A 25704-nucleotide genomic window follows, 5' to 3' on the forward strand; every position below is an offset into this window, starting at 1 on the left:
AAGATTTTATTTATTTATTATTATTTATTTGATAGAGACAGCACAAGTAGGAAGGGAGGAGAGCAGGAGAGAGAGATTCTCAAGCATACTACATGCTGAGTGCAGAGCCCTATGCGGAGCTCAATCCCAGGACTCTGATATCATAACCTGAGCCCAAACCAAGAGTCAGATGTTCAACCAGCAGCACTACCCAAGCACCCTTTTCTTGATTTTTTAATACGTAATAACAAACTGTCCTCTATAAAGCTATAAATGGTTTAATTTTTCTTTCCTAAACCTTCACTCACACTGAGCGAAAATGTGCTTGTGGTTTTTGTTGCATTTCTTCATCACTAGTAAGGCTGATATTTTCTCTTATGTTTATTAATCGTTGTAATTCTTTTGCTTATTTTTTTCTTTGAAAGTTAATTTTTTTCTGTTGATCTGTTTGTGTTTTTCTTCTTGATTTACATAAGAGCTCTTCTAGTAACTGTTTTGTGTGTCATGTTTGTGGCATACTTTTTTCAAATTTGTCAGTAGGCTTTTTCTTCTGAAGTACTGAAATTTTAAATTTGATATGATGAAATTTTTCTTTTTTTTTATTATATTTCCCTTTGAATTTCTGCTCAGAGAAGCCGTCCCTGCCATAAGTGAGATCAAAAACAAACTCATATTTTCTTTCTAATTCCTTTATGGTTTTGCTTCTTGGGTTGTTATCTGGTTCTCATTCTTTGAAGCTAACTTGAATTGGAGGTTTGAGAATGAGACAGATCTGGAAGAGACACTACCACTATTACCTGTGAGAATTGATTGAACCTCTAGGGATCTGTTTCTCTGTCTATAGGTATTCCAGGGATAACCCAACCTGTGAGGACTAAATGTAAGGTAACAAAAAATACTGAGCCCAGGGGCACCTGGGTGGCTCAGTCAGTGAAGCATCTGCCTTTGGCTCAGGTCATGATCCCAGAGTCCTGGGATTAAGCCTTCCAGCAAGCTCCCTGCTACAAGGAGCATGCTTCCTCTCCCTTCCCCACTTGTGATCTCTCTCTTGCTATCTCTGTCGCTATCTCTGTCTCTTGGTCTCTCTATCAAATAAATATATAAAAATCTTAAAAAAAAAAAATACTGAGCCTGAGCCTAGGGCCTGGCACATAGTAAATGCTTACAAAACAAAACAAAACAAAACCAAAAAAACAAAAAACTCTGGTCGCTTTCTTCAGAGGAACGTTATCAGACTAGCATTCAAAGATCCAAAACCAATACTCAAGTTTCCTGCAATAAATTCTGACACCTTGATTTTGGACTGTCTCCAGTTTAACCCTTTTCTGTCATTGGTCTCTTAGGTCTCTCAAATTATCCAAACTGTATGGTTGCATTTTCATGTATGCAACTAGTTTATGTACCGCTTACTGAAAGGCCTCTTCCTTCTCTGCTGAACCATTGTTTTCCTTCTGTTTCGTCTTCAAATGTACCTTTCTATTCTCTTTAGCCTTTGACTGACATTTCTGTGAAGCATTTTGTGATGTCCATTTAGAACACTATGTAAAAATAAACTGCATTGTGTTATTTAAATATTTAGAGGCCTTTGTAGCCTCGCAGGCTATTTTTAAAATGACCTTTAAAACCATTTGCAAAGAAGACAAAAGTAATGGGGAGAAAGCATAACCTTTTAATGTTTCCTTCATTAGTGGTGTTCCCTCCCTTGGATGTATTGCCTTGCTTTGATAGCTCATAATGTAGGATACATCAAAGACCCAAATAATGGAGAACAATGGGGAACAATTTTTAAAAGCTTATTTTGTATTATTGCTGTCGCCATTAGGTGTCAGATGGAAAAGCTCCCATTCTTTTAAATAACCTGGACTCATGATTGATTTCCTATATACTGTCCACCCTCTTGGTAATGCTGGTATGTAAGGAAAGGCCTGCTACATATTCATTTGTGAATTAGGCTTATCTGGTTTTCTCTGGCTTTGCTTTCGTGAAATGATTTTATTTTCGAGATGAAAGAATCAACCTACATTATATATGACTTAGCAATAACAAGATTGGATTGCAGTAAGAGTCTACTCTCTTCCTTCTTTCCCTTACTCATTTCCATTCACCATTTCTTCAAAACATACCAGTCACTCTTTGACTGTGTTCTGAGGATCTGCACCCAAAACAGGAGCCACTCATCTAGAAACTTCTCCAAGAAACTAGGATGAAAGACAAGAGGTCAGAGCCACTGTGAAAAGCCAAGATTTTAATGCCTGAAAAGGACTGAAATGAGAAGCAGCTAGCAGGGTGGGATTCACCGATCAGTGAGGCTACAGTAAGGTCACAGGGAGGGGTCTGATTAGGGTAAGAGCATAATAGGCTAGAGAAGCAGGCTTCCAAAATGTGACTCCCCATGGTGTTGGTTAAGTGTTGGAAAGTCAAGTTGGGTTGACTTTATTACTCATTTTTAAATAGAGCCAGGTAGATATTGTCCTCCAGTATATATGTGCGTATGTCTGTATGTAAATGAGAAGTTAAATATCAGGACAAAAAGCAGTAGATGGTGAATGCCAGTAAGTAGACTGCCAATCAGCACTGGAGGAGAAAGCCTTTGTGGAGTGCTTTCAATAATAGAGACTTCATTCTGTACTAAAAAAGAATAATAATATCCCAGCACAGGGCCTGGCACATAGAGATTAACTCAAGTAAATATTTCAAAAATTAATCATGCTATGTGTTTGGCATTCATTATCGGATTATCATTATGAAGTAGATACTATTATTTTCCTCCTTTATAAAATCAGAAACTAAGGTTTAGAGAAATTAAGAATCATGTCCAAGGTCACACACACAGCTGGGTGGGTAATGAAGCAAATTTTAAATCTGTGGCTGGCTGATTCCAGAACCCTAATTATTAACCACCGTGGTTGCAAAACATTTCTGAGAAATGAAATATTTGAAAACAATGTGTGGCAGTTAGAATATTGCCCTTCTCCCCCAATATGTCCTGTGAATATGTGATCTTCATGGCAAAAGGAACCTTGCAAATGTGTATGATCATGAGATAGGAAGATCATCCTGAATTGTTTGGTGGTCTCAATAGAATCATAGGGTCTTTACAAGAGGTGGGTAGGAGTATCCAAGGCAGAGGAGGTGATGATAGAAGCAGAGGTCAGACAGGGAGGGGTTTGAAGATAGTGGGCTACTCACTTTGAGGATGGAGGGAGGCGCCGTAAGCCAAGGAGTGCAGATGACTTCTAGAAGCTGGAAAAAGCTAGGAAACAGATTCTTCCCTAGAGCCTCCACAAAGAACACGACCCTGACAAAACTTTGATTTGGGTCCAGGGAGATCCATATCAGACTTCTGGCTTCCAGTTTTTGAAAATAAATTTGTGTCCTTTTAAACCATTAAGTTTTTGGTAATTTGGTTATAGCAGCAATAATCTACCGTGTTTTTAAAAGATTGGTCCAGCAATGAATCAGCAGAGAGAGACTGAGGAGTCCCGTTGCAACCACTCCCCGTCTGGTGACCAGGAACTATCTCCTTTCTTCGCTTTTTATTTCCTTCCTAACATAGATTATAGATTGTATCTTTTGGGTTGATGAGCCATAATTGGGATAGGCAAATTTTCCATTCATTTTTTTTCCTTCTTATTAACAGCCTCACTTGAAAATAAGTAAGGAGAATTTCTTTGGGGGAATTGTACATATGGGCAGAATTAGCTAATTTTATTTAAGGGGGAAAATGGTGAGTTTTCATGTCTCCCCATATCTTTGTTTTTTACCACATGTATGTATGATATACAATGAGTAGGTACCTGTATTGGGCTGGCTTTTCCATTTGAGTCTATGGCACAAAGCTGGCCAGGAGAATATAAACTTTTTTTAATTTAATAAAATTTTAAGGATTTTTATTCTTTTAAGCATTCTGTGTACAGCTTGGGACTAGGGGATGAGGAATTAAAAAAAGAAAAGTATAGCTGTATAGTGGGGAAATATTACTTTAAGTTATACATGGAAAAACTTGACTGCATTTTGGAATTTCCAGAGGAAATCACAGACATGCTATCTAACATACAGTGACAGAGGTGATGTCTAAATTAAACATTCATGTTCCTTCACATGACTATTTGCTGAAATATTCATGGTAGAATATACTTTATTCTTTTTTATGATTAAAGTTTGCCCAAAATGTGCATGCTTATTTATGCCTTTGGGATTAGGGTCAACTGTTGATGTGGTAGGCAACAGATTAAAGTAACTTTATTTTTAAAATTCAGTGTGCCTTAATAGGTTTTAAGTGGGCTTAAAAGTATACCAGTTAATTTTAACCTTGTAGCCTCAAAAGCGTATATATGTATTCATAGATTGCAGCTATATTCCCATAAATTTCACATTTATATCTCCAAGTGCAGACATATATCTAGCTACCTACTCAGCATGTCCAACTGATGCTCTTTGTTGGCTCAAGCTTCATGTGTCCAGAATAGAACCCTCCCTTCCCCACCACCCTACCTTCTCCCACCCCATCTCTTCCATCTTGGTTAAGGTAATAACTTTCATTTAGTTGTTCAAACCAAACCCCTGGAGACAGGTTGGATTCCTCCCTCTATCTCAAGCCTCATATCCAATCTATCAGCAAATCCTAGAGGCTCTATCTTCAAAGAATATTCCAAGTCTGACCAGTTGTCTCTACACTATTGTTTGCACTCCGATCCAGGCTACCCGCACCTCCACCCTGCACTGTCATAGTAACCTCCTAATTGCTCCCCCTTCTACAAGTACCCCAGCATAATCTTTTTGGTCCTTATTAGTGGCCAGAGTGATGCTTTGAAGATTAAGTAACCCTCCGATCATAAAATCCAGTCTGTACTTCGTGTGGTCCAGAAGGCCTTCTATTATCTGGCCACTTTTTCCTCTAACCATAATTTCTACTTCTCCTTTTTGTGTGTTCCTCCAAAATGCCTAGTATGTCCTTGTCCCAGGGTCTCTGTTTTACTATTTCTTCTGCCCAGAAGCTCTTCTCCCAGATATTCACATGACTCACACTTCATTCAAGTGTGGCCTCCTCAGAAAGCTCATTCCTAAGTACCCTGTCTAAAATACTATCTTCATTTTTGCCTTATTCTACACATCACTACCGACCTCATAGTCCATGTTTGTTTATTGTGTTTTTTACCATCAGAATGTAAAGTCTTAAAGGAGAGTAGGTCTGTTTTATTCTCTGCTAAGTCTCTAGCTCCTAACATAGTGCCTGGCAAAAGGTGAATGTTTAAAAAATCATGAATGGATGAATGAATGAATGTTTACAACTTTAAAATTAGTGTTTGGTGAGAATTACATTATGGCATTTATTTGCACTGTTTCATCTAGAGTATGGGTATGTAGGTACAAATATTTTATCTGCTGTGTACGATTCCTCATGCTAAGGCTTCTGAATAGGCAATGATGAATAAAGTACAATCCCTGGTTTACTTTCAAGGCCTTTACAGTCTAATAAAGGTGAATTTCAATAAATGTTAGGCTGACAAGTATAACTTAGAGTGACTCTAAATACTGTAATCATGTTGAAAGCATAGTTCTATGGGAGTCCAAGAAAAGAGCATTCATATCTAGTTGCTAGATTAGGAAAACCTTCATGAAAGGAGAGATGAAGTTTGGCCTGGGTTTTGGACAGTGAGTACTACTAAGTGGAACTTAACGAAAAGGCATTCTGGGTGAAAGAACCACCTAAACGGAGGTACAGAGGAAGGAAAGTCCAAGATGCTTTTCTAAAGGAAAAATTGACCAACAAGAAACCAGAGTCTATAATACCCCAATGATAGTAAATATTGATGTTCATTAAAATCAGTTGGCATGTCTGCTATGCATAAACAATTTTGCTAATATTCGGAATGTTCTGGACTAAAATTTTGACTCAAAATTATTTGCTGCATTTATTGTATTTAAAATCTGTTTCTAGAAGGAAACTTCTAAATGGATCTGGCCTAACTTACTAGATACCAAGCAGGTACTCACTCCACATTTTGTCAACACTCTTTATTTTATTTATGGTTTCTCTGGTATTTGGTCAATTTTATTACTTGTCCCATGCCTCATCCTAGGAAGTAGATCTGTCCTGTTTGTGTTCTTAAGTGTGACTAACCAGCATAACCCTTGACCTTTAAGCTGATAAGTATAGGAACTCACTGGTTATACAATCATAAAACAAGTATTGTCTGCATCAGATATCCTCAATAAGGCAAGAAAAGGGAAGTGACATGTGCTGTAAGGTATCATTATGAATTAATGAGAATCGTCCACATTTTAGCCTTTATAGAAGTAATTCTTCTCAAGGCCTTTGGGAAATTGAATATACAAACACATCTGAAATTGGGTTTCAGTTTTGATAGAGCACAAATTATCATAACTAGGGTCCTTTGGTGGCTTAGAACTATTCACATATAGATAAAGACAGTGCATTTCCATAAATTCTAAAGAAAGCATGTGGATGGAGTCTGAGTCACATTCTTCCGATTGCTGGGCTTACAGGCCATTAAGAATGGGAAGAACTGAAAAACTTCAGGCATTTGTTCTTCATATGACAGTTACTCAAATAGTAGACCATCTCATAAACTGCGTTTTTTAATGTGAGCATTTCTAAAGTTAACACGAGCGGTAGAATGTCAAAAGTGGAAATTAAATCATTAATTCTAACATATTCCTTTCCTAATTAAGAGTAATTATACCAGGGACTAGGTCTTACTCACCCTTTGACCTCAACCTTGCCCAGTGCCCAGGATTTAATGTTCATTGAGCAAATGAAAAAATTTTTTTTTCTCAAATCTTTTGCTTAGGCAGGTCCACAAATGGCAAGGGGCATAGCCTGGATATTGCTGAAAATGAGCAATTGATATGCAAAAGTTTGGTGAAATTCAGCTGAGGCGACCCAGGGCTTAAAGAATAATACTCAAAAAGTTAAGGAGGATGGAGACTTATCAAAGCCTTCCCTCGGATTGATCGTTAATCGTGGAATGTTTATCTTTAATTCTGAAATCCTTTAAATGCTAAAATAGTCCTAATACCTCCTGATAACAAATTTTGAAATGCCTCAAATAAATGTGAAACTCGAATTGTTATGTCTTTAATACAGAAATATTGGGGCTAATGGATTTATAAGACATTCCTGTAGACTGACAATTAAGAGTCTTTACTAACAGGCAGCCTTTAGGAAGCAACTACCAACATATGTTTATAAGGGATGCATAAGCTGGGAAATTGTGGTCAAATGTCAAACAGTAAAACAGCAGAGTTCAAGCTAGTTCACATCAATATTTATGTTAATTTTGTAAACATTTATTTGGGTGATTTTTTTTTCCTGATTGACTAGGCTTTAGAGAAGCACCTTTATGGAAGAAAGATATCAGGGATCAATTTTAAAAATCATCTGGTCACATAGAACTACTTGATAATATTGTCCACACAGTCTGCTAAGCAAATGCACTGCTTAATTTTTTAAAAACCTATTACACAATTGAAGCATTTTTAATGTCAACTAAATAGTTATTTGGGGTCAGGAGTATTTATTGTTAATAGTATTTTATTTTTAATCCATTAAATACACTATGCAGACTCATGAAATGGGTTCTCTTCAGGCTTCTGGTAATTAATTATGATATATTTTACCCAAGTTGTACTGCCGTGCTGGTAAGTCAGCCATACCAGGGGGAAAAAAAAAACGACTCTTTTAAGCTGATTTGGACCTTGTGGCAATTTAATTGCAAGCATAAGTATAACAGGCTAACCCCAAATGAATGTGGACACTGATTAACTGGGAACTTGTTGACAGTGTAATGAGATTAAGAGCCCTTTTCTTAATACCACAAAGGCTTTGAGGAACATTTGTCCCACAGAAGTCTTTTGGTCCTAAAGGTGTAGGGCTGTTTTTGGCCACTGATGTACAGCAGAAGTGTGGAGGATTTTGTTTAACTTTTCAATAGCATTCATTGTCTTTATTTCTGAGTATAAAAAGTCACTATTTTATTTTATTTCGTTGTGTTTTTTGGCTTGGCCTGGTTTTGATCCATTTCAATACCAATAGTATTTTCCTTAGTTGCCAAGATTTGTCTCATTCGGATCTTTCCCCCATAGGAACTAGATGCTGTTTTACTTCAAACTGACTTATTTACACATTGGCTCTCACAATATATCCTAGGAGTCTCCAGAATCCCTTCTCTTTACATAAGATGCTCACAGATTTCTTAGATAGTCAGAGGGATATTATGTCTTCAGACTAGCTCAGTAAGTGATAAACAAGAATAGTTTCCTATCACGGCCTTCCTGCCCCTAACCTTCCACTTCACTTACACTCTCCACGCTGCCAGACATACAAGGCCCAGTTATATGTCTGGTTACCTATAAAGGAGAAAAACAGTTACTGTTGAAATTTGACAACACACAAAAACAAGTGTAAAACCTTCATGAGTTCATTCCCTTAAAAACAATTAAGTCAAGTCCTGCCTCCCAATTTCCCTGTAGCATCTCCCATTGCTCATGGGCCGTGATTTAGGATTGGGGTTCTCAACATGCTTTGGAAATCGACTCATTTTGGGGCTTCTGGGTGGCTCAGTCAGGTAAGCATCTAACTCTTGATTTTGGCTCAGGTCATAGTCTCAGGGTCTTGGGTTCAATCCCCTTGTTGGGCTCTGTGCTCAATGGAGAGTCTGCTTGAGATTCTTTCCCTCTGCTCCTCCTGCCCTGCTCCCCACTCATTCATTCATTCTCATTCATTCATTCTCTTTCTCTCTCTCTCTCTCTTTCTCAAATAAATAAATAAATAAATAAATCTTAAAAAATTCTTTTTTTTGGTCTGCGAGTTAACCAAAGATTCAAGGATAAGAGTAAACCAGTACAGAGTGAAGACTAAACCCTTTAATCTATCCATTAATTTTGCAGAGGAGATGCTCTGGAGCCTGCCTGCCTGGGTTTGAATCCAAGCATTGCCTCTACCAACCATGCTAGGTTAGGGGAGTTATCCCATCTCTTTATGCCTCTTTTTTTTTTTTTTTAAGATTTTATTTATTTATTCATGAGAGACACAGAGAGAGGGAGAGAGGCAGAAACACATGCAGAGGGAGAAGCAGGCTCTTCGCAAGGATCCTGGACCCTGGGATCACACCCTGAGCCGAGGCAGACTCTCAATCACTGAGCCACCCAGGGAAAGAGTTATACATATAGAGATGCCTTGGTGGCTTAGTCATTTGAGCATCTTACTCTTGGTTTTGGCTCAGGTCATGGTCTAAGGGTTGAGGGATCATGCCCCACCCACATCAGGAGATTCTCTCTCTCCCTCTCCTGTGTCTCCACCCACTCATGTGTGCATGCTCTCTCTATCTCAAATAAATAAATACATCTTTAAAAAAAAAAGAGTTATACATGTAAAAGGTTAAAACTCATACATGTAAAGAGCTAGAACAACACTTAACACAAAGTAGGATCTAAGTAAATTGTGATGGTCTATTTTTCTATCTCATTTTCTCCCCCTCTTTCTTTCTCCTCTCCTATCTTCCTCTCTTTCCACTTGTGCTTTCTCTTGCTTCTAGAAAGAATGTAAAGTGCAACAGGATTAAAGAAAATTAGGACAAAGATAAAATAATTACAAAGTGAAGTTGGTCAGAAATGCACTCTGTAATGCCTTATTGTTAATGAGAAGTGGGTTATTATAAATTTGCCTCTGAACTTTCTATTGGCCAAAGATGAAAGTCTGACCAATTATAAGAGTCAAAGTAACTAAAAGATAAAACTTACCAGTTGGTTTGGGAAAGCACGGCTCTTCTTAACCCTGAGTTCTATATGCCATTCTTTTCATGGGCTCTCACAACAGGAATGCCATGGGATATGATGGACAGTGTCTTCAACATTTTCCTTCCCATTATTTTTCAAGTTCAAACAAATACAGGACTAGGGCAGTGCTCCCAGATTGATGTGATCACAAGCTCTTTCTTTACAGAGCATCTTGCTAAACTGGCATTCCACCAGATGCAGTATTTCCGCAAGTGGGAATTGCCTATGAATATTAACATGGTAAACTGGAAAATTCAAGAAAAGAGGAAATCTGGCATTCAAGTTGAAAGGGCTTCATAGTGTTTATATATGTTTGCCTCCTCACAGTCCATGGATCTGCCTTTGAGGCTTTCAGATAATTTGACATTCCTATATACACAGAAACTACTGATTATGTTGCTTCTAGATTTCAGTCTGGTTCTACATATCACCTCTTTCTTATGGAGCTGTTTGGGTATATTACTGTATATCAGGCTATTTCTAGAGAACAAAGGAATGAATTTTAGGAAAAAAATACTGTGTGAAAGTTAAAAGCCAAAGAGCTATAAAACATCACATTTCTGATGCTTCCTGTTTAATTTATGAAATGACCTTGTCTAAGTAAATGAGATAGTCTTCTCACTTAGGATAAGGTTAAAATGTGTCAAAATGGACATTGTTTTCAAGTACACAGAAGTTCATAGAAGTTTGTTGATTTTGAATTAATTTGCTAGTTAAATATATAACAGTGTCCATCTATTCATTTAGAAATTATACCTCTCTTGTGATGAGTCTCTTCTGAAAATTTGTGTGAGGAAAAAAATTCCCAAGTCAATTGGGGATTGAAATTCCTTTCAGAATATCCTATAACATTTCCCCCCATTGGAGCTAGGTTATTTTTGGTCTTGGTTGTGTTCCTGACCCCCAGAGACTTGCTCAGCTGCCTTTCCAACCTGATCTTTCACCACACTCAAACTCCACCTTCCGCATGTTTTTATTTTACCCCTTCCAGTTCACCTCATACCCAGGAGTGTGACAAGTGCAGGCCTGGCTCTTGGGAGTGACAGACGTAACAGTCCATGCAGTGTCTCCTTCTCCTCCTTTCACCCTGACATATTTACCCAGAGAAGGCTGGGTCATCATGTACACTAGGAATAGTGTTGGAAGGGAAAAGAAAATACAGGAGTGTAAACAAGTAATCTAGGAGGTAGAGGAAGAAAGGAAAATTGGTGTCTTCCACTTTTCCAGGCAGGAGACAAAGGACAGGATCATAGCTCCCCCCGCCCCCCCCCCCCCACACTACCACCTCATCTACTTCTTAGCCACTAGCCAAGTATGCTGCTTTTTTTTTTTTTTTTAAGATTTATTTATTTTAGGCAGAGAGAGAGCGAGGGGAAGAGCAGAGGGAGGGGGAGAGAGAAAATCTCCAGTAGACTCTGTGCTGAGTATGGAACCTGATGTGGGGCTCAGTCTCATAACCCTGAGATCATGACCTGAGCCAAAATCAAGAGTTGGATGCTCAACCGACTGAGCCACCCAGGTGCCCCAAGCATGCTGTCTTTAATTGCATGGACCTGCCTACCTCCAGAGACAGTTCTATATATACTAGATACTCACATCTCCATCTATCCACATCAGGAGTCTGTAACTCAAATATCTGGGGCCACTAAGGAAATACATGTGTGCAAGACAGATAGGGTAAAGACAGTAGAGCCAAGACTTACTCCCTACCTAGTCATGTGCAGCCTGCATTTGCAGTCTCACATAATTCTTACCTCATCAATAATGCTTACTTAGAAGGATCTGACAGGTTAAGGAAATGAGTAATGTAGACCAGGCATAGGACAAAGGGGCATGGTGCAGACGAGCATGTATCTATGTCCCTAGAAGGGGTAGCTGTGATGAGAGTGAATCTGAGGTTATGAAATGGTCCAGCTTCTCAAGCAAAGCTAGAAATTCAAATATTCTCATTGAAATTGCCGATTTTTAGAACACTGTGTGAGCCAAACAAAACTCATCTGCAGGTTACATGTACTCTTTGGGTCATTGTGTGCTACTCTGATCTAAATCTTACCTACGAGCTTGAGTCTCCCCTTCTTCACCAAATCCTGCTGCCCACACCCCTGCATAGAGCCTGAGTGATCAGAAAGCTTGGCTGGGGCTGGAAAATCTGCTTCTAGTGTCTCATGGCCGCTATCTGGAGACCTCAGGGTTTCACTCCACCTTGGAGCCTCTCCATGAGTGAGTATACTGACTCCTGCCAAATCAAGTGATCCAAGAGAGTATTGCAGTATCCTGAAGTAATCTGCAGTATTCTATTGATCACATAGACCAACCCTGATACAATGTGGGAGGGGGACTGTACAGGGAATATATACCAGGCAGTGGGAGTCTCTGGGGGCCATGTTGAAGGCTGGCTTCCACAGCACTCTATCGTAAACCACTTCTGTAATACAGTCACCTCATACCTCCTTCCTTTGAACATTTTTACTTTAACGTCTTTTAGGATTTCTTAAAGAAGCATCCTTCTGGCAGAATTAGACAATACTCCAGCATCATTTACAATACGGTCACCTATCTGTTTAACCAACTGTTTACTTTTTAAAGCACTGTACACCCGGTCCTCTAGATGTGATCAGTAAAGCACCATGGGTATAAATAGAATACTTATGGGGTTCTTGAGGAAGCAGTGAAAGTGATTTACCCCGGGGAAAAATGATACACAAGGGCTACGGGCCACTTGGACCATAGTTTTTAAGTTTGTAGGTATTAGTTCTTTTCTATATTTAGGTGATTGAAATAACCACTTAAACCACATGTAGACATGCTGGCAAGCATATTGAATCAGTGGTATAATTATTTATTTCACGAAGGGGAAATAGGCCTTTTATATAATGACCTTACAATAAGTGTCATTTTTATATGTGGAAAAATAAGCGCCTGTCATTTTCTTGTTATTCTGAGGTCAGAGCCTACCACAGAGATTTTAATATTTGAAAACTATTCTATTCACTAGGATCTCAGCATTAAAATAATGATTTTCTTAAGATGCAGCATTCTGATGCACTATATCTGACCTTTCTTGGTCAGAAAAATAAAATCTTTAACACCTCTGGTTTCTTATTCTACTCTTTGCACATTGCTTGGAAACTGATGTTAAGTGACCAGGATGCATTTTCACTCCTTTTGCATTTTAATTAGCGTTTGTCGGTTGGTGTAGCTATCAGGAGATTAGCAGCTTTTGCAGTCACTATGCCTTTGGTTAAATATTTGTACTTTAGAAACCATTTTAACTAGGTTAACTAGTAAAATTGGGCTTGGAAGAAAAATCTATAGAAAGAATTCTCATCGGAAATTTTTTTTTTTGGTGAGATACATGGTTATGATAAAGATTTAGTGGATCCTAATTTATTTATATATCAGTAAATTTTAAGAAGTTCCTCTTTTACTATGCTGCTTAATGCTCCTGAAAAACTTGGTATATGCTTTGGGGAGGGATTAAGTGATGAGGTATATTTTTGCTCTATGAAAGAGAATTCATTAAAATAAAAACTTATGCTAAGTAAAGGAAGCAAGCAAAATTGAACAAGCATTTTAAATGGTTAAATTGCTTAAGATGGCCTCAGCTTTAGAAGAAGATTACTAGAAATATACAAAAATGTCTTTTGGGATGTGTAAGAATAGCTATGAAATAATTACAGGTATAGTAATGTTGAAAAAAAAAACAAAATAATTTGAATGTAAACTCTGTGAGGACAGGGTCACATCTTATTAATTTTTAAAATGCCCTTCCTGAATCTGGGATGCCTGGATGGCTCAAGTTGGAAGAGCATGTGACTCTTGATCTCAGGGCTGTGAGTTGAAGCGCCACATTGGGTGTAGAGCTTACTTAAGTAAATAAACTTCAAAATAAATAGATAAATAAAATCCCCTTCCTGAATCTAATACTTGGAGTATAGTAGGCCAACAATAAATCTTAAAAAGATAGATGATAATATGGTAGACTTTACTAAGTAGTTACATGACTCTGCATAGAATCCATGTTTCTCATTTTAAGAATGAGATGTCCTGAGTTGCCTGGGTGGCTCAGCCGTTGAGCATCTGCCTTCGGCCCAGGGCATGATCCCAGGGTCCGGGATCAAACCCCACATTGGGCTCCCTGCATGGAGCCTGTTTCTCCCTCTACCTGTGTCTCTGCCTCTCTCTGTGTCTCTCATGAATAAATAAAATCTTCCAGAAAAAGAGTATCAGACGTCCTAATTCTTCAAGTCTTTTGAATATCCTGTCATCATACAGTTATCTTAAGCATTTATTTAATACTCAGCCCTCCCTGCCACATTGTCACCCCTCCATGGAAAAAAAAATGATATTGTATTGGTGAGTCAAACGAGTTTTGTTTGGCAGATTCATTGGTGCTCCACTGAACGATGGTCCCAGGTCCACACAGAGGGGGCTTGCTGGTGAAGGTCCCAGCAGTCCTTTGGCAGGTCAGTCTGTCCTGCAAGGGACTATGAATCTCACTTGTGAAAAGATGGAGAAAGTTAGCCATATTATCATGAAATAATGAGTTTATTCCTAGGCATTTTAGAAGACCATACCCCCGCTTTTACGTAAAATATTTGGAAACACACAGGAAAGAAAGACAAACCTGATCCCTTCACAGATACAGAACTTATAAAAATTTGTTGCCTTGAGAGGTGCTAGACCAAATAAATGCTTATTATGTACATGAAGCATCAGTTTATTCTATTTCTTTTTTTTTTAAAGATTTTATTTATTCATGAGAAACACAGAGAGAGAAAGAGAGAGAGAGAGAGAGAGAGAGAGGCAGAGACACAGGCAGAGGGAGAAGCAGGCTCCATGCACGGAGCCGGATGTGGGACTCGATCCCGGGACTCCAGGATCACACCCTGGGCTGGAGGCAGCACTAAACCGCTGAGCCACCCGGGCTGCCCAAGTTTATTCTATTTCATTTTATTTATATGTATATGTCATTCATTCATTCATTCATTCATTCATTCATTCATTTAACTTGAGTGTAGTTGCCACACCATGTTACATTAGTTTCAGGCATACAACATATAGCATCACATTTAACTGGTCTTGTTCTGGTTAAAATCCTCAGAAAATGCATAGTTTTCTAGTCATTTTGTTTTCACGTTTTTTCAAGACTGTCCCATAGGTCTGCTCTGTGGCTAAGCCTCTGGAAAACACAGGCAACCCCAGGAGGGTCCCTAAGAGCATCAAAAGGTCCAGTGATTACAGTTGATGCTCTAGGTAAAAGCCCCAAATCAATAATCTCCTGAGCCTCATTTTCTCGTTTGCCTTTTAGGGGCATCTCCCATGCCAAAAACACCAAACAAACTGTGGCATAAACCCAAAGAATCCTCGCTTTGGAAGGGATCTTTGAAGTCATCCAGTCCAATTCTTATCTCCTACCCAAATTTCTTAGATAACTGACTCAGATATTACAACTTAACTAATAAAATAATTCTAACCAAAAGGAAACATTGTTTGTATTGACATTTCTTTTACTTTGCTTCGATAGCTCATTGCCATCTAGCACTTTAGACAAAATGCCTATTCAAGAATTTTTTTTATCTCTAAACTATAGGATGCATCTAGACTATCTAGACTGTCCAGTAAACAAATGAAATGAAAATGTCAGTTGTCGTCAGATTGATTTTTACTACTTTCTCCATATGGCTGACTCTAACCTCCTCCTAGATTGCTTTATGCTAACCGTAAAGAAACCTAGGACTGCTTTTAATCCCAGCCATTTGTAATGAAAGCTGTCCCCGCATGGTGACACTGACAAAAACTAATCTTCAATAAGAAACAGTAATGGAGTAATGTTACTTGCTTTGGCTGAAGCCCAGTGGTTCTAGGAATGAATTACAAATAAGATCTCTTGTCAGACATAAGTAAAACAGAATAAAATGTGTGTCTGTGAGCTTTATTTGCTACACTCTATTGCCATTCCTCTTCATTGTTTTCATTATCGTGCTATTGAGCAAATAACTTGTGAAAGGATTAGAAGTTCTGATTGGTTGCCCATGCTTCCAGTATGTAAATTCCCTAAAAGCTCCCTGGTAATTCAGCAAGCTATTTTGGTCATTTGTATAAATTCTACATGCGTATGAGCTTTCTCAATGCATGTTATAAAGGTGAGTATGAGATTCTTTAAATAGCTTTTTGAGTTACTCAGAGGCAATCAAGATGAGGTCATGGAAAAATAATTAAATTTTAATGTCAACACCCTAAATTGATATCTTTGGAATTTTTAAAAAACAAATCTAGAAAGCAAAAAACTAAAATAAAATGCTTATTTTAAAATCTGACAAACTGGTCATTTTTGGTAAAGCTTATTTATAGAGAAAGATGATTATTAAAGAGTTCTTTTTTGGGGGGTACAAACCTGTGGATTCACAAATTCCTTTTAACAAAGGCAATTTTAGTCATGAGCTTGAAAACAGGTATCAGGATTTTCATGTGACTATAAATGAGCATATTCTCATATTCTGTTATTGAAAGCCAATCTAGTTAGGCAGGAATTTATCTCTAGAAAGGTCTAGAAAGGCACATTTGGTTTTAGTTAGGATTAATAGAAAACAAGGTGACAGAGTTTTCAGTTTTAAACTGTGATCTTCATTAAATGAATTTGATAATTTCTTTCTACCTTCCACTACTTATACTAAAATGGCAAACACCTTCTTAAGTCTTTTCTAAGTAATAAAATGTGGATTACGTATGTGTGATTTTCCAGTACCTAGAACACATAAATAATAATATTGTAATTAAGCACTTTCCTGTATTGGCAATAGTATAAATAAAACGGGAAAGCTAGACTTAGGCTTGCGTGCCTGGACACTTAAAACGAGTGATAATTTTTCTTTGATATTTATTCAATTGGGTATATGAATATTACCATTTCTATTAAGGCACATATTCGATACGTATATTCAGTCATTTCAGAAGACTCCCCACCATGCGGCAATGGAGAAAAGGTTTTAATAATGGGATACACAGTAATCTTGTGGTGGTCAGGGGGGAAAACAGTTGCGTTTTTTTTTTTTTAAGTTACATTTGTGGGGTTTTTTTTACAAATGTTAAAATTTCTTTTTGCATTAGTCTTTTCACTCTTTGGTTCCTGGACTTTGTATACTATTGGGAAAATATACAAAGGATGTTTTATCCACCACCACTACTCCCCCACTGCCTCCTTCTGTTGGCATGCCTATCACTACAAAATTCTTTCTACAAAGATGTCCAAAAGCACCTAGGTACCCCTTACGCCATATTTCTCGTGCCTTCTACCTCCTTCCATATTTATAGAGCTCATTCTCTCTCTCGCTTTTTTTCCCTTCTCCTTCTGCCTTCTCTTTTTGCCTCCCCTCTTTTGCAGACTCTTTGCTGTCTAACTTGAAATTGATTAGAATGCATTAATTTTTAAATAAGTGTCACATATCCTTAACTGAGCACTAAAAGGTTGCGAAGGCTTTCTGGTGTAGAGTCTGATCCAAAACTAAGTGAGAAGAATTTTAAAACCAAGGGCTGCCCTTCATTAGCCCTCCTGCTACCCCCTGACAGGCTCTGTGCACTTCCGCCGCCATGCCAGGCCAGGGCAGGCCCCGCCGCCGTGCGCCATTTACCCTCTGTCAGCAGCTTCAGTCGGGCCCGGGCGCTACCGGACACGCGAGTCTGTCATGCGTCAGCCTCAATTAAACTCATAGTGCTTGCTTGGGAAATGCAATAGCCTCCTGTTAACCAGCTCTTTTTGTTGTTCCATTTTTTCCTCCCATTTTTTTTTCCATTCAACTCTCTCTCTCGAAGTCCATGTTTCATTTGGTGAAAATATGTTCCTGGTTTTTTCGCTTTATACAAAGAGAAATGCTTTTTAGGGGAAATAACCCCTCTATGTAGGCTCCCCAAAGCGGATTTAACTCATGGAAATATGCTCAGCTAACACTTGAGTTTGTTATTTAAGGGAGGGAATTATAGGCAACCCTCCCTGACATTTTGTACCTGTGCCAGGCCTGGTCTCGAGTCTTAGGAAGCAAGGTTTCTTCAGGCCTTTTAAGAGTGCTAGGGTACTGGCGTCCAGCTTTATCAAAATGATGAAGTATTTCTCTTCTCTCTCCACAACCTGTTTTGCTTACTCATGCGCTTGTCATCTAAGGGGGTGGCGGTTTGCTTTTTTTAAGAGTAGAATGAAACCTTACTACACTTGAAGGGAGAAAAAAAAGTGCAGACAGCAATAGTTTATATTTGGTTCACTATTTTGTGGTTTACCGTAAGTTGATGGGAAAAAACAAAAAGACCACCCATGGCTTCAATATTCTGAGTGGATGGTTGACCAAGTTAGTCTCATGAGAAATTATCTTTTGGAGGGCATCCTCAAAAAATAGGAGTCTTTGAGAGAAATTTTCTTCTCTTTCCTCTGGATAACTATAGAGAATCCAAAGAGCTCTTATGTGCTTTAAAAGACTAGGAGACGGGGGCACCTAGATGGCTCAGTGATTGAGCATCTGTCTTCGGCTCAGGTTGTGATCCTGGGATTCTGGGATCAAGTCCCACATCTGGCTCTCTGCAGGAAGTCTGCTTCTCTGCCTGTGTCACTGCCTTTTTCTTTGTGTCACTCGTGAATAAATAAATCATCTTTTTAAAAAAAAGACTAGGAGACTTTGAGATAGTTGGGCATCTTGAAGATTTATGGAAATTTTATAGGCTTGGTCAGTGTGTAAAGTCAAATTAATTGAAGAGACTGTTGTCAGATGTTGGTCACAAGGCATGGTATAAAAGGATCACACAGTGTAAATCTCGTGAGGTCTGTAGCATTGGAAGGGGTTCACAGTGAGTGTAAAGTAAGGTCAGTGTCACGGATGAGAATACAGACAAAAAAGTATGGGGGTATTTTTTTTTCATAAGTACACAACCAGCACAGATAAGTAACTTTTAAATAGAATCATACTGATGGATCAATTCAAGAAAACAGTTGGAGTAGGTAGATAATGGGATTCACATTTCCAGAATATACGGCAAATGGATCATTGTTGAAATTATTAACTGAAAAACTTAAAAATCCATAATTATTGAAAGTTCATATTGGCAATAGGCTAAGGATTTCCAATAAGACAGTGTGGCAGTCCATGATATTGACTTTATGGAGGAAATATTTATGCATTAAATGTGAAGTTATTGAACATCTTGAGTGAGACATTGTTTGCAAGAATCAACTGCCACAGTAGTTTAGCAAGGAAAAGTTTTTTTCTGAGATACTTTAGATTGAGAGATTTCCATTTGGAGAAAAAATGGCAGCAAAAAGGCAATATAAATTAGTATTTAGAAATATTTCTTTTGCACCTAAGGTCCTGGTGGATATTGTCAATGGAGTCTTTAATTTTTCCTAGAGATCACACTCCTTGTTTGGATGGGCCACACGTCAATGACTTTTTAGGTTGTTTGTGTGTTTAACAATATTTTCAAACCTCTGTTTTATAGCAGTCACTTGTTAAGTACAGATGAATCAGTGGTGAACAAGAGGTGTTTCTACCCCCATGGACTTAACAGTCGCTACAATATGTAAATTTTAAACTGTATTAAGTGGCTTGATAGGAATCCAGAGGGCTATTAAAGCATAGAAGATGAGATTTCTGACCCTAGTCTCGGGGGGGCAGTGAACTTTTCCTAAATAAGCAACATTTGATGTGTGATCGGGAAGATGAGTAGGAGTTAGTAGGCCAAGTGAGTGGAAAAGGGTTGGAGATGGGAATAGGCCACCAGGCAGAAGAAAGAGCCAAATGCAAAGACTCTGCAGCAGGAAGGAGTACAGCACACCAAGGAACTGAAAGACAGTGTGATGGAATGAGCCTAGCGACAGAGATTAGAGCTAGATCCCATGTAGTCTCATCATGGTTCATCTCTAGGTTTTATCCTTTATCTTAAAAGCAGACATTTTCCATCTGTAAAATGGAAGGATTAACCATCAAAGTTCTCAACCTAGAAAGCTATTGGAAATGATTGGTGTTTCTAATCATTTCAATTACCTGTCTTTGGCAGGTAGAGGCCAGGGATGTTAACTGCCTTAAAGTATTTGGGACAGTCACAACAGAGGGAGGATCATCCTGAGCAAAATACCAACAGTGCCTACCTTAGGAAAGCTGTGTTAAATAATCACTTTGATGCCTTGCCACTCTATAACAGCCTACTGTTTTGTAAATTAAAAGTAAAATGCATACCATTAGAAAACAATGAAACTAATGGTAGTGATCTTATTGAATGCTCAAACCTCAGAACTTTTGAACTAAACAAACAAAAAGCTACATTAGTTGAGACAGATGAGGTATCTGAATCTATGACATAATTGGATATGAGATGAATTAAAACATATGATTTGATGCATTGAAGTATTTTCCATGAACTAACTAGTAAGCTAAAACCGGAACAAAGAGCAGTGAGCTATAAGTGAAGCAGAAAATCTAAGATGCCTAGGGACTAAATGCAAACACCAGGACTGCACTTGGGAACCCAAGATGGCAGAGTGCACACACACATGCAAATACACACACACACACACACACACACACACAGAGTGGGATAGCTAACCTTGGAACTCTGTGTAACCAGGACAATTGAAAGGGTTAGAATAGCCCTGGGTAAATCACACCTGCTGGCTTCCAGCAAAAGTAAATAATTTTTTTTTTCTAGAACATCCTTAAATTAGGCTGTCTGGATTCGTACAGGTTAAATTTAACAAAATATGAGCTTATAATAAAAAATTTACCAAACACGCAAAGAAAAAAGCATTCCTGTAAGTGGGAGTCAGCAAACAATGCATTTTGACCTCCCCCCATGGTTCTCAAATATTGGAGTTATCAACATTGAATATAAATAGGAATGTATATATAATATTTACAGAAAAATAAAAATGGAATTTTTAAATGATCAAGGAATATGAAACAATATGATCATAAAGAACTGGCTAGAACTTTTTGAAATTAAAATTTGGGTGAATGAGTGTTAAAACAGATTAAACAAAGGCGAAGAGACAACTAGTGAAGTGGAAAATATATTCAAAGAAATTATGCAGGACTGAGCACAGAGAGAAAATGATATGGAGAACATGAGGGAACTTTTGAGTCCTGTAAGATCTAATGAAAAGACCTAGAAAACATCAGAGTTCCAGAAAGAGAAGTTAGAGGAGCAATATTTGAATATAATAGCTAAGAATTTTCACATCTGGCAAAAGACTTAAATCCACAGATACACTATATATACCAACCAAAATAAATACAAAAAATTTCACATCTAGACACATTGTAGCAAAATGGCAGAACACCAGAACCAGTAAGAAGTAAAAGGAGCCAGAGGTAAAGACACATCACCTGTAAACAAAAGACAAGTTAGATTGAAAGTAGGCATCTCAAGAATCAAAGCTGTAAAATGGTAGACTACTGTCTTCCAAGTTGTAAGAGAAAAATAACTACCAGCTTAGAATTGTCATCCCAGCAAAGTATCTTTCCATATTAAGAAAAGAACAACATTTTAAGTAAACAGAGACTGAGAGAGAAAATCCATCTGTGGATTTTCACTAAAGGAACTTCTTAAAAGAAATACTCAGAAGGAAGGAAAATGACTCCAGAAGGAAGATCTAAGGTACAAGAAGGAAAGTGAACCAAGAAATTAAACCTAAATGCAAATTTAGGTTTACAATACTCTAAAAAAGTATTGTAAAATTATATATTTATGGCTTAGATTTGGGAAATAACATGATTTTCCAGTTGAGCCTTAAAATATTGATAGCTAGAATATGCAAGACATGGGTGGGGTGCTGGGGTTAAGGGCATACAGAGTCTACCACGCATTTCTGAGTCTACCTTGATTGAATATTATTAGGACATCCAACATAAATAGTGGGAAGGTGAGAAAGCACAATGGCCGATGTGGGTAGTCCAGCTTGGCTGGCTGAGAGGAGGTGAGGTTGGAGGGATAGGTTAGTGAACTACACTGAAGTGATGGAAGTGAACTTTCTTAGCACAACCCACTATTGACACTGAGCCAAGTACTAATCAGCTGTCAGATCACAAGTAAATGTCTAGGAGAATCTCTAAGGAAAGGTAAATAGATCCTCTGGAATAATGCCGGACACATTAGTAAACAGAGTATTTGTTGTTCTTTGTTTTTTAAAAAACTAACTAACATATACCATGCGGTGGGTTCAGAAAATTGTCATAAGGATTATATCACATGAAACTAAACTAGTTTTGTTGTTCGTTTTTTCCACCTGATTCCCACAATTGAAGAGATAAGTGTATGCATGGTCTGAGCCAATCCATTGCATCTGGAATGAAATTGTTCTTTTGGGAGAAGCAGTAGAAGGGGGTTTAGTGGAAAGAAATACGTGAAAATAGGGCAGATATGCTAATGAGGATAGTTCCTCTGACCCAAGCACCTGTGCAAGCACAAGCGCTTGGGGATGGGGGAGCTTCCCAGGGCTGGAGCCAATGTGGGCCCTGTGCTCAAAGATCTTACGGTCTCATCTCAGGAGCTGGCCTGACATCCTCATAGCTCTTCTTTGAACCACTCCCTGTCTCCACCTTGCAGGCACCCAAGCTACAGAGCTGGCCTGGTGCTGTTTTAATATTGCTTCTACAGAATATACAGACTATGTTTGTTTCTTATTTCCAAACCATACCTAATTTTGACAGAGCATTCCTCTTTAATGTTTTGCCCAGATGCACATAATCATCATTCTGCTCATGACTAGACACAGCTGGGGGAAGAATGTCTGCTAGATGAGGCTTTAATTAACTTCCTTCCTTGTTAGTAAGGCTTGGGATAAAAAGTGCAGGGGTCTTTCATACCTTATTCCTGACAATAAAAGTGGTTTGTTTGCCAACTCATGAGTGGAGGGATCAGGTGGGGAGGATGGAAGTTAGAAGTGGAGGGGAAGGAGACACCAGCTGGGGAAGGGCATCACTGAAAGGACATCCTACATCAGAAATGTGGACATCCAAACGGCTGGGGGGCAGGGGATGGGGTGGAGAGCCTCAACCCCCTGGACTGTATTTTCATTTTAAAACTGTTCAACAACAATCTGGAAGTATTCCCAGGACTTTTAAAACTCTCCACAAAAATAATTCTGGCAATAGTGTGGAAACCTCTCTGATAGGTAAGAGCACACTGTTTTTAGGCCTGGTAAGTGACCATATGTAACATTAACAGTGCGTGTTGTTCCTTTCACCTAATTCTTATTGGACTTTAATAGAATTTGTATTTCATTATTGGGATAATATAATCTCTTACTCTTTGTGCTCTTACTATTACTGATTAGAACATTGAAGCCATTTGATCCAATAAGCATTTTTTTTTTCATTTATGTGTTAATACATCGTACCAGGCATTGAGATAGGAGGAAGATGCAGCCAGGCTCTGCGGAAGGCTGGCTTGCCAGGCTGACAGCTACAACGGAGGCTCAGACCACTTATCATTGGTTTATAGGGGAGGAAGAAATGGATTCCACTGGTGAAAAATCAGAAGACTTCTGGTTGGGGTCAATTTTAAACCTTGCTTTCAAGGAACAGTTGGACTTGGATAGACAGACTGGAGAGAGTGAGGGGATGCTTTGTGAATGGAATTTTGAGCCATGGAGAGAAACAGGAGAAATAAGAGATACTTAGGGAAAGTTGGTGTCCTGGAGCACCTTAGAAGTGAAGTTAGGGGTACAGATGGACAGTATTGCATGTAATGGGCCAGGGCCAATGTCAGAAGCCTTTGATTGTAGGTCCGGGCTTAATTCCATATAGGGCATTGTGGGTTTTACCTATACTACGAATAGAGAATTTCAGAAACCCAGTTGGTTGCTATTTGCTGACCACAGCTGAAGTTTATTGGAAAATTATCTATTCTCTCTCATTCTCTTGGTAATTTCAAATAAGTGTTCTGATATTCACTTATAAACTCCAAGTAGATATATATTTAAAGACTTAGGGCACTGTTTCCCAAGTGTTTCCCCCTGTGGAAGTAGGTGTTCTGCCAAAGGAAGGCTTCATAGTCAAGTGTCTGTATGCAGTGCTATATGCTGCACCCCTCTCTTAAAGAGTCAGATTATACATTAGCATATTAATGGTCTGAGAAGCGAACATCTCACAAAACAAGATTGGAGAATTACTGGAGTAAGGCACACTTTCTAAGTATGTTTATATCTATAGTCTCCACAACATCCTTATGAAATAGACATTGCTGTGCCCATTTTTCAGATGAAAAGGGAAAGTTGAATACTTTAAGTTCACAGACCAAGAGCCGAAAAGTGAATCCAAGTTCCCCTAACCTGCAAACCATTCCACCACATTCTGCTACTGCCTAGATTCATGCGTATCTTCCACAATATATCTTAACCTAACTGGTTGTGGACTATGCCTTTTCGGGGTCTTTTAAAATAAATGCTCTCCCTTGGCTGTTCCAGAGATGGCCTGTAGCCCTAAATCCTTAATCAACCACAGTGCAGCATGTTTCCTGACACACGCTCTTCCACGTGGAACTGACCACTACAGAATCCCTGGATACATTATACTTTTTGTGCACACTTGCCTCCATTTTCTGGCTCTGTGTTCCTTAAATATGTTGTACATTTAGTAGGTGGAGCATCTAGCATAGCTCTTGACTTCATAGTATCAGTGCTTGTTTGCTGAATGAGCACTTGAAGAAAAGCATTTCTCCGATGCGGGAGTCAAGACAAAGAGAACCGGCTGTTCAGTTAGCTCTGGTTCTCATTGTGCTACAGGGTCAGCCTGCCAAGAAACACAAAAGGTGATATTTTCTGTGTATAGGTAGTCAGTCATCTAATACAGAAACATACAGTTGTCATCAGAATATGAGCACAGAATTGTACCAATACCATGTTGTAAGCCAATTAATAAACCTGAAAGTCAATCCAGAAGCCAGGACCTGTGCTGACCAAAGAGGCCTCAGAATATACAGTTGGTCCCTGACTTAAGATGATTTGACTTACAGTCTTTTTACTTCATGATGGTGGGAAAGCAATTATCGTTCAGTAGAAACTGTACTTGGAATTTTGAACTTGAGTCTTTTCCCTGGCCAGCCATATGCTGTTCAATCCTTTCTCATGATGCTGGACAGTTATGGCCACAGCTCCCCATTAGCCACAGCCAATAAGCCTACAACCATTCTGTTTTTCACCTTCAGTATAGTATTCAATAAACCATATGCGATGTTCAACACTTTATTATAAAATAGGCTTTGTGTTAGATGCTTTTGCCCAACTGTAGGCTAATGTAAGTGTTCTAAGCATATTTAAGGTAGACTAGGGTAAGCTAACAAGTTTGGTACATCAGGTGTATTAAATGGATTTTTCAACTTACAATATTTTCAACTTATAATGGGTTTATTAAAACAACCCCATCATAAGTCGAGGAACATCATAAAGTTTAACATTAATGGGCATGAAGCACACTCAGATACAGCAAGGTCTGTCCTGTTTTCGAGCTTCCTCTGTCTTTTACTTACTTCTACAGTTTTTAGCTTTGGTGGATCTTAATACAGACTAAGAGTGCTATTTTTACGTATGAAATCTTATATTTACAGAACAAAAAGTACCTTTAAAAAAAAAAGGTGTAACGAAGTCTGGATGAGTCAGGGCTACGGGCAGTCACAAACATTTCTTTATAATAGACTAAAGAAAATCAGGAAGTAAGTGCAGGTTGGCAGCATTTAAAAAAAATAAGATTTGAAAGATAAAATTATAAGTCTTATAATTTGGATTTTTACCCAGAGTGCATCTGATTGCATAGTCTTTGCTCTCTTAGGCATTTGGTAAAGCAAACCCATTTCAAACATTTTTTAACTTTTGCTAAGATAGCTCTAGTATCTAATGCAAGTTGAAAATTTGAATATTATGAATTTAAAAATCTGAAATACAACTTAGGG

The 25704-nt window shown here is 38.4% G+C and overlaps 1 protein-coding gene across 13 annotated transcripts in view; it reads left to right on the forward strand.

Moving 5' to 3' along the window:
* VTI1A (vesicle transport through interaction with t-SNAREs 1A) overlaps window positions 1-25704 on the forward strand; it is a 357179-nt gene that overhangs the window by 137911 nt on the left and 193564 nt on the right. For 2 of the 13 annotated variants that reach the window (XM_035708145.2, XM_035708147.2), the window contains one exon: window positions 15092-15234. The exons of the other annotated variants lie outside the window; for them this stretch is intronic. In XM_035708145.2, the coding sequence (XP_035564038.1) occupies window positions 15092-15219 (128 nt within the window). In that variant the 3' untranslated portion in view covers window positions 15220-15234. Of the gene's footprint in view, window positions 1-15091; window positions 15235-25704 lie in introns of those variants that run through there. 13 annotated transcript variants of the gene reach the window in all.

Source organism: Canis lupus, chromosome 28 (assembly GCF_003254725.2).
Source record: "Canis lupus dingo isolate Sandy chromosome 28, ASM325472v2, whole genome shotgun sequence".
NCBI lineage: Eukaryota > Metazoa > Chordata > Mammalia > Carnivora > Canidae > Canis > Canis lupus.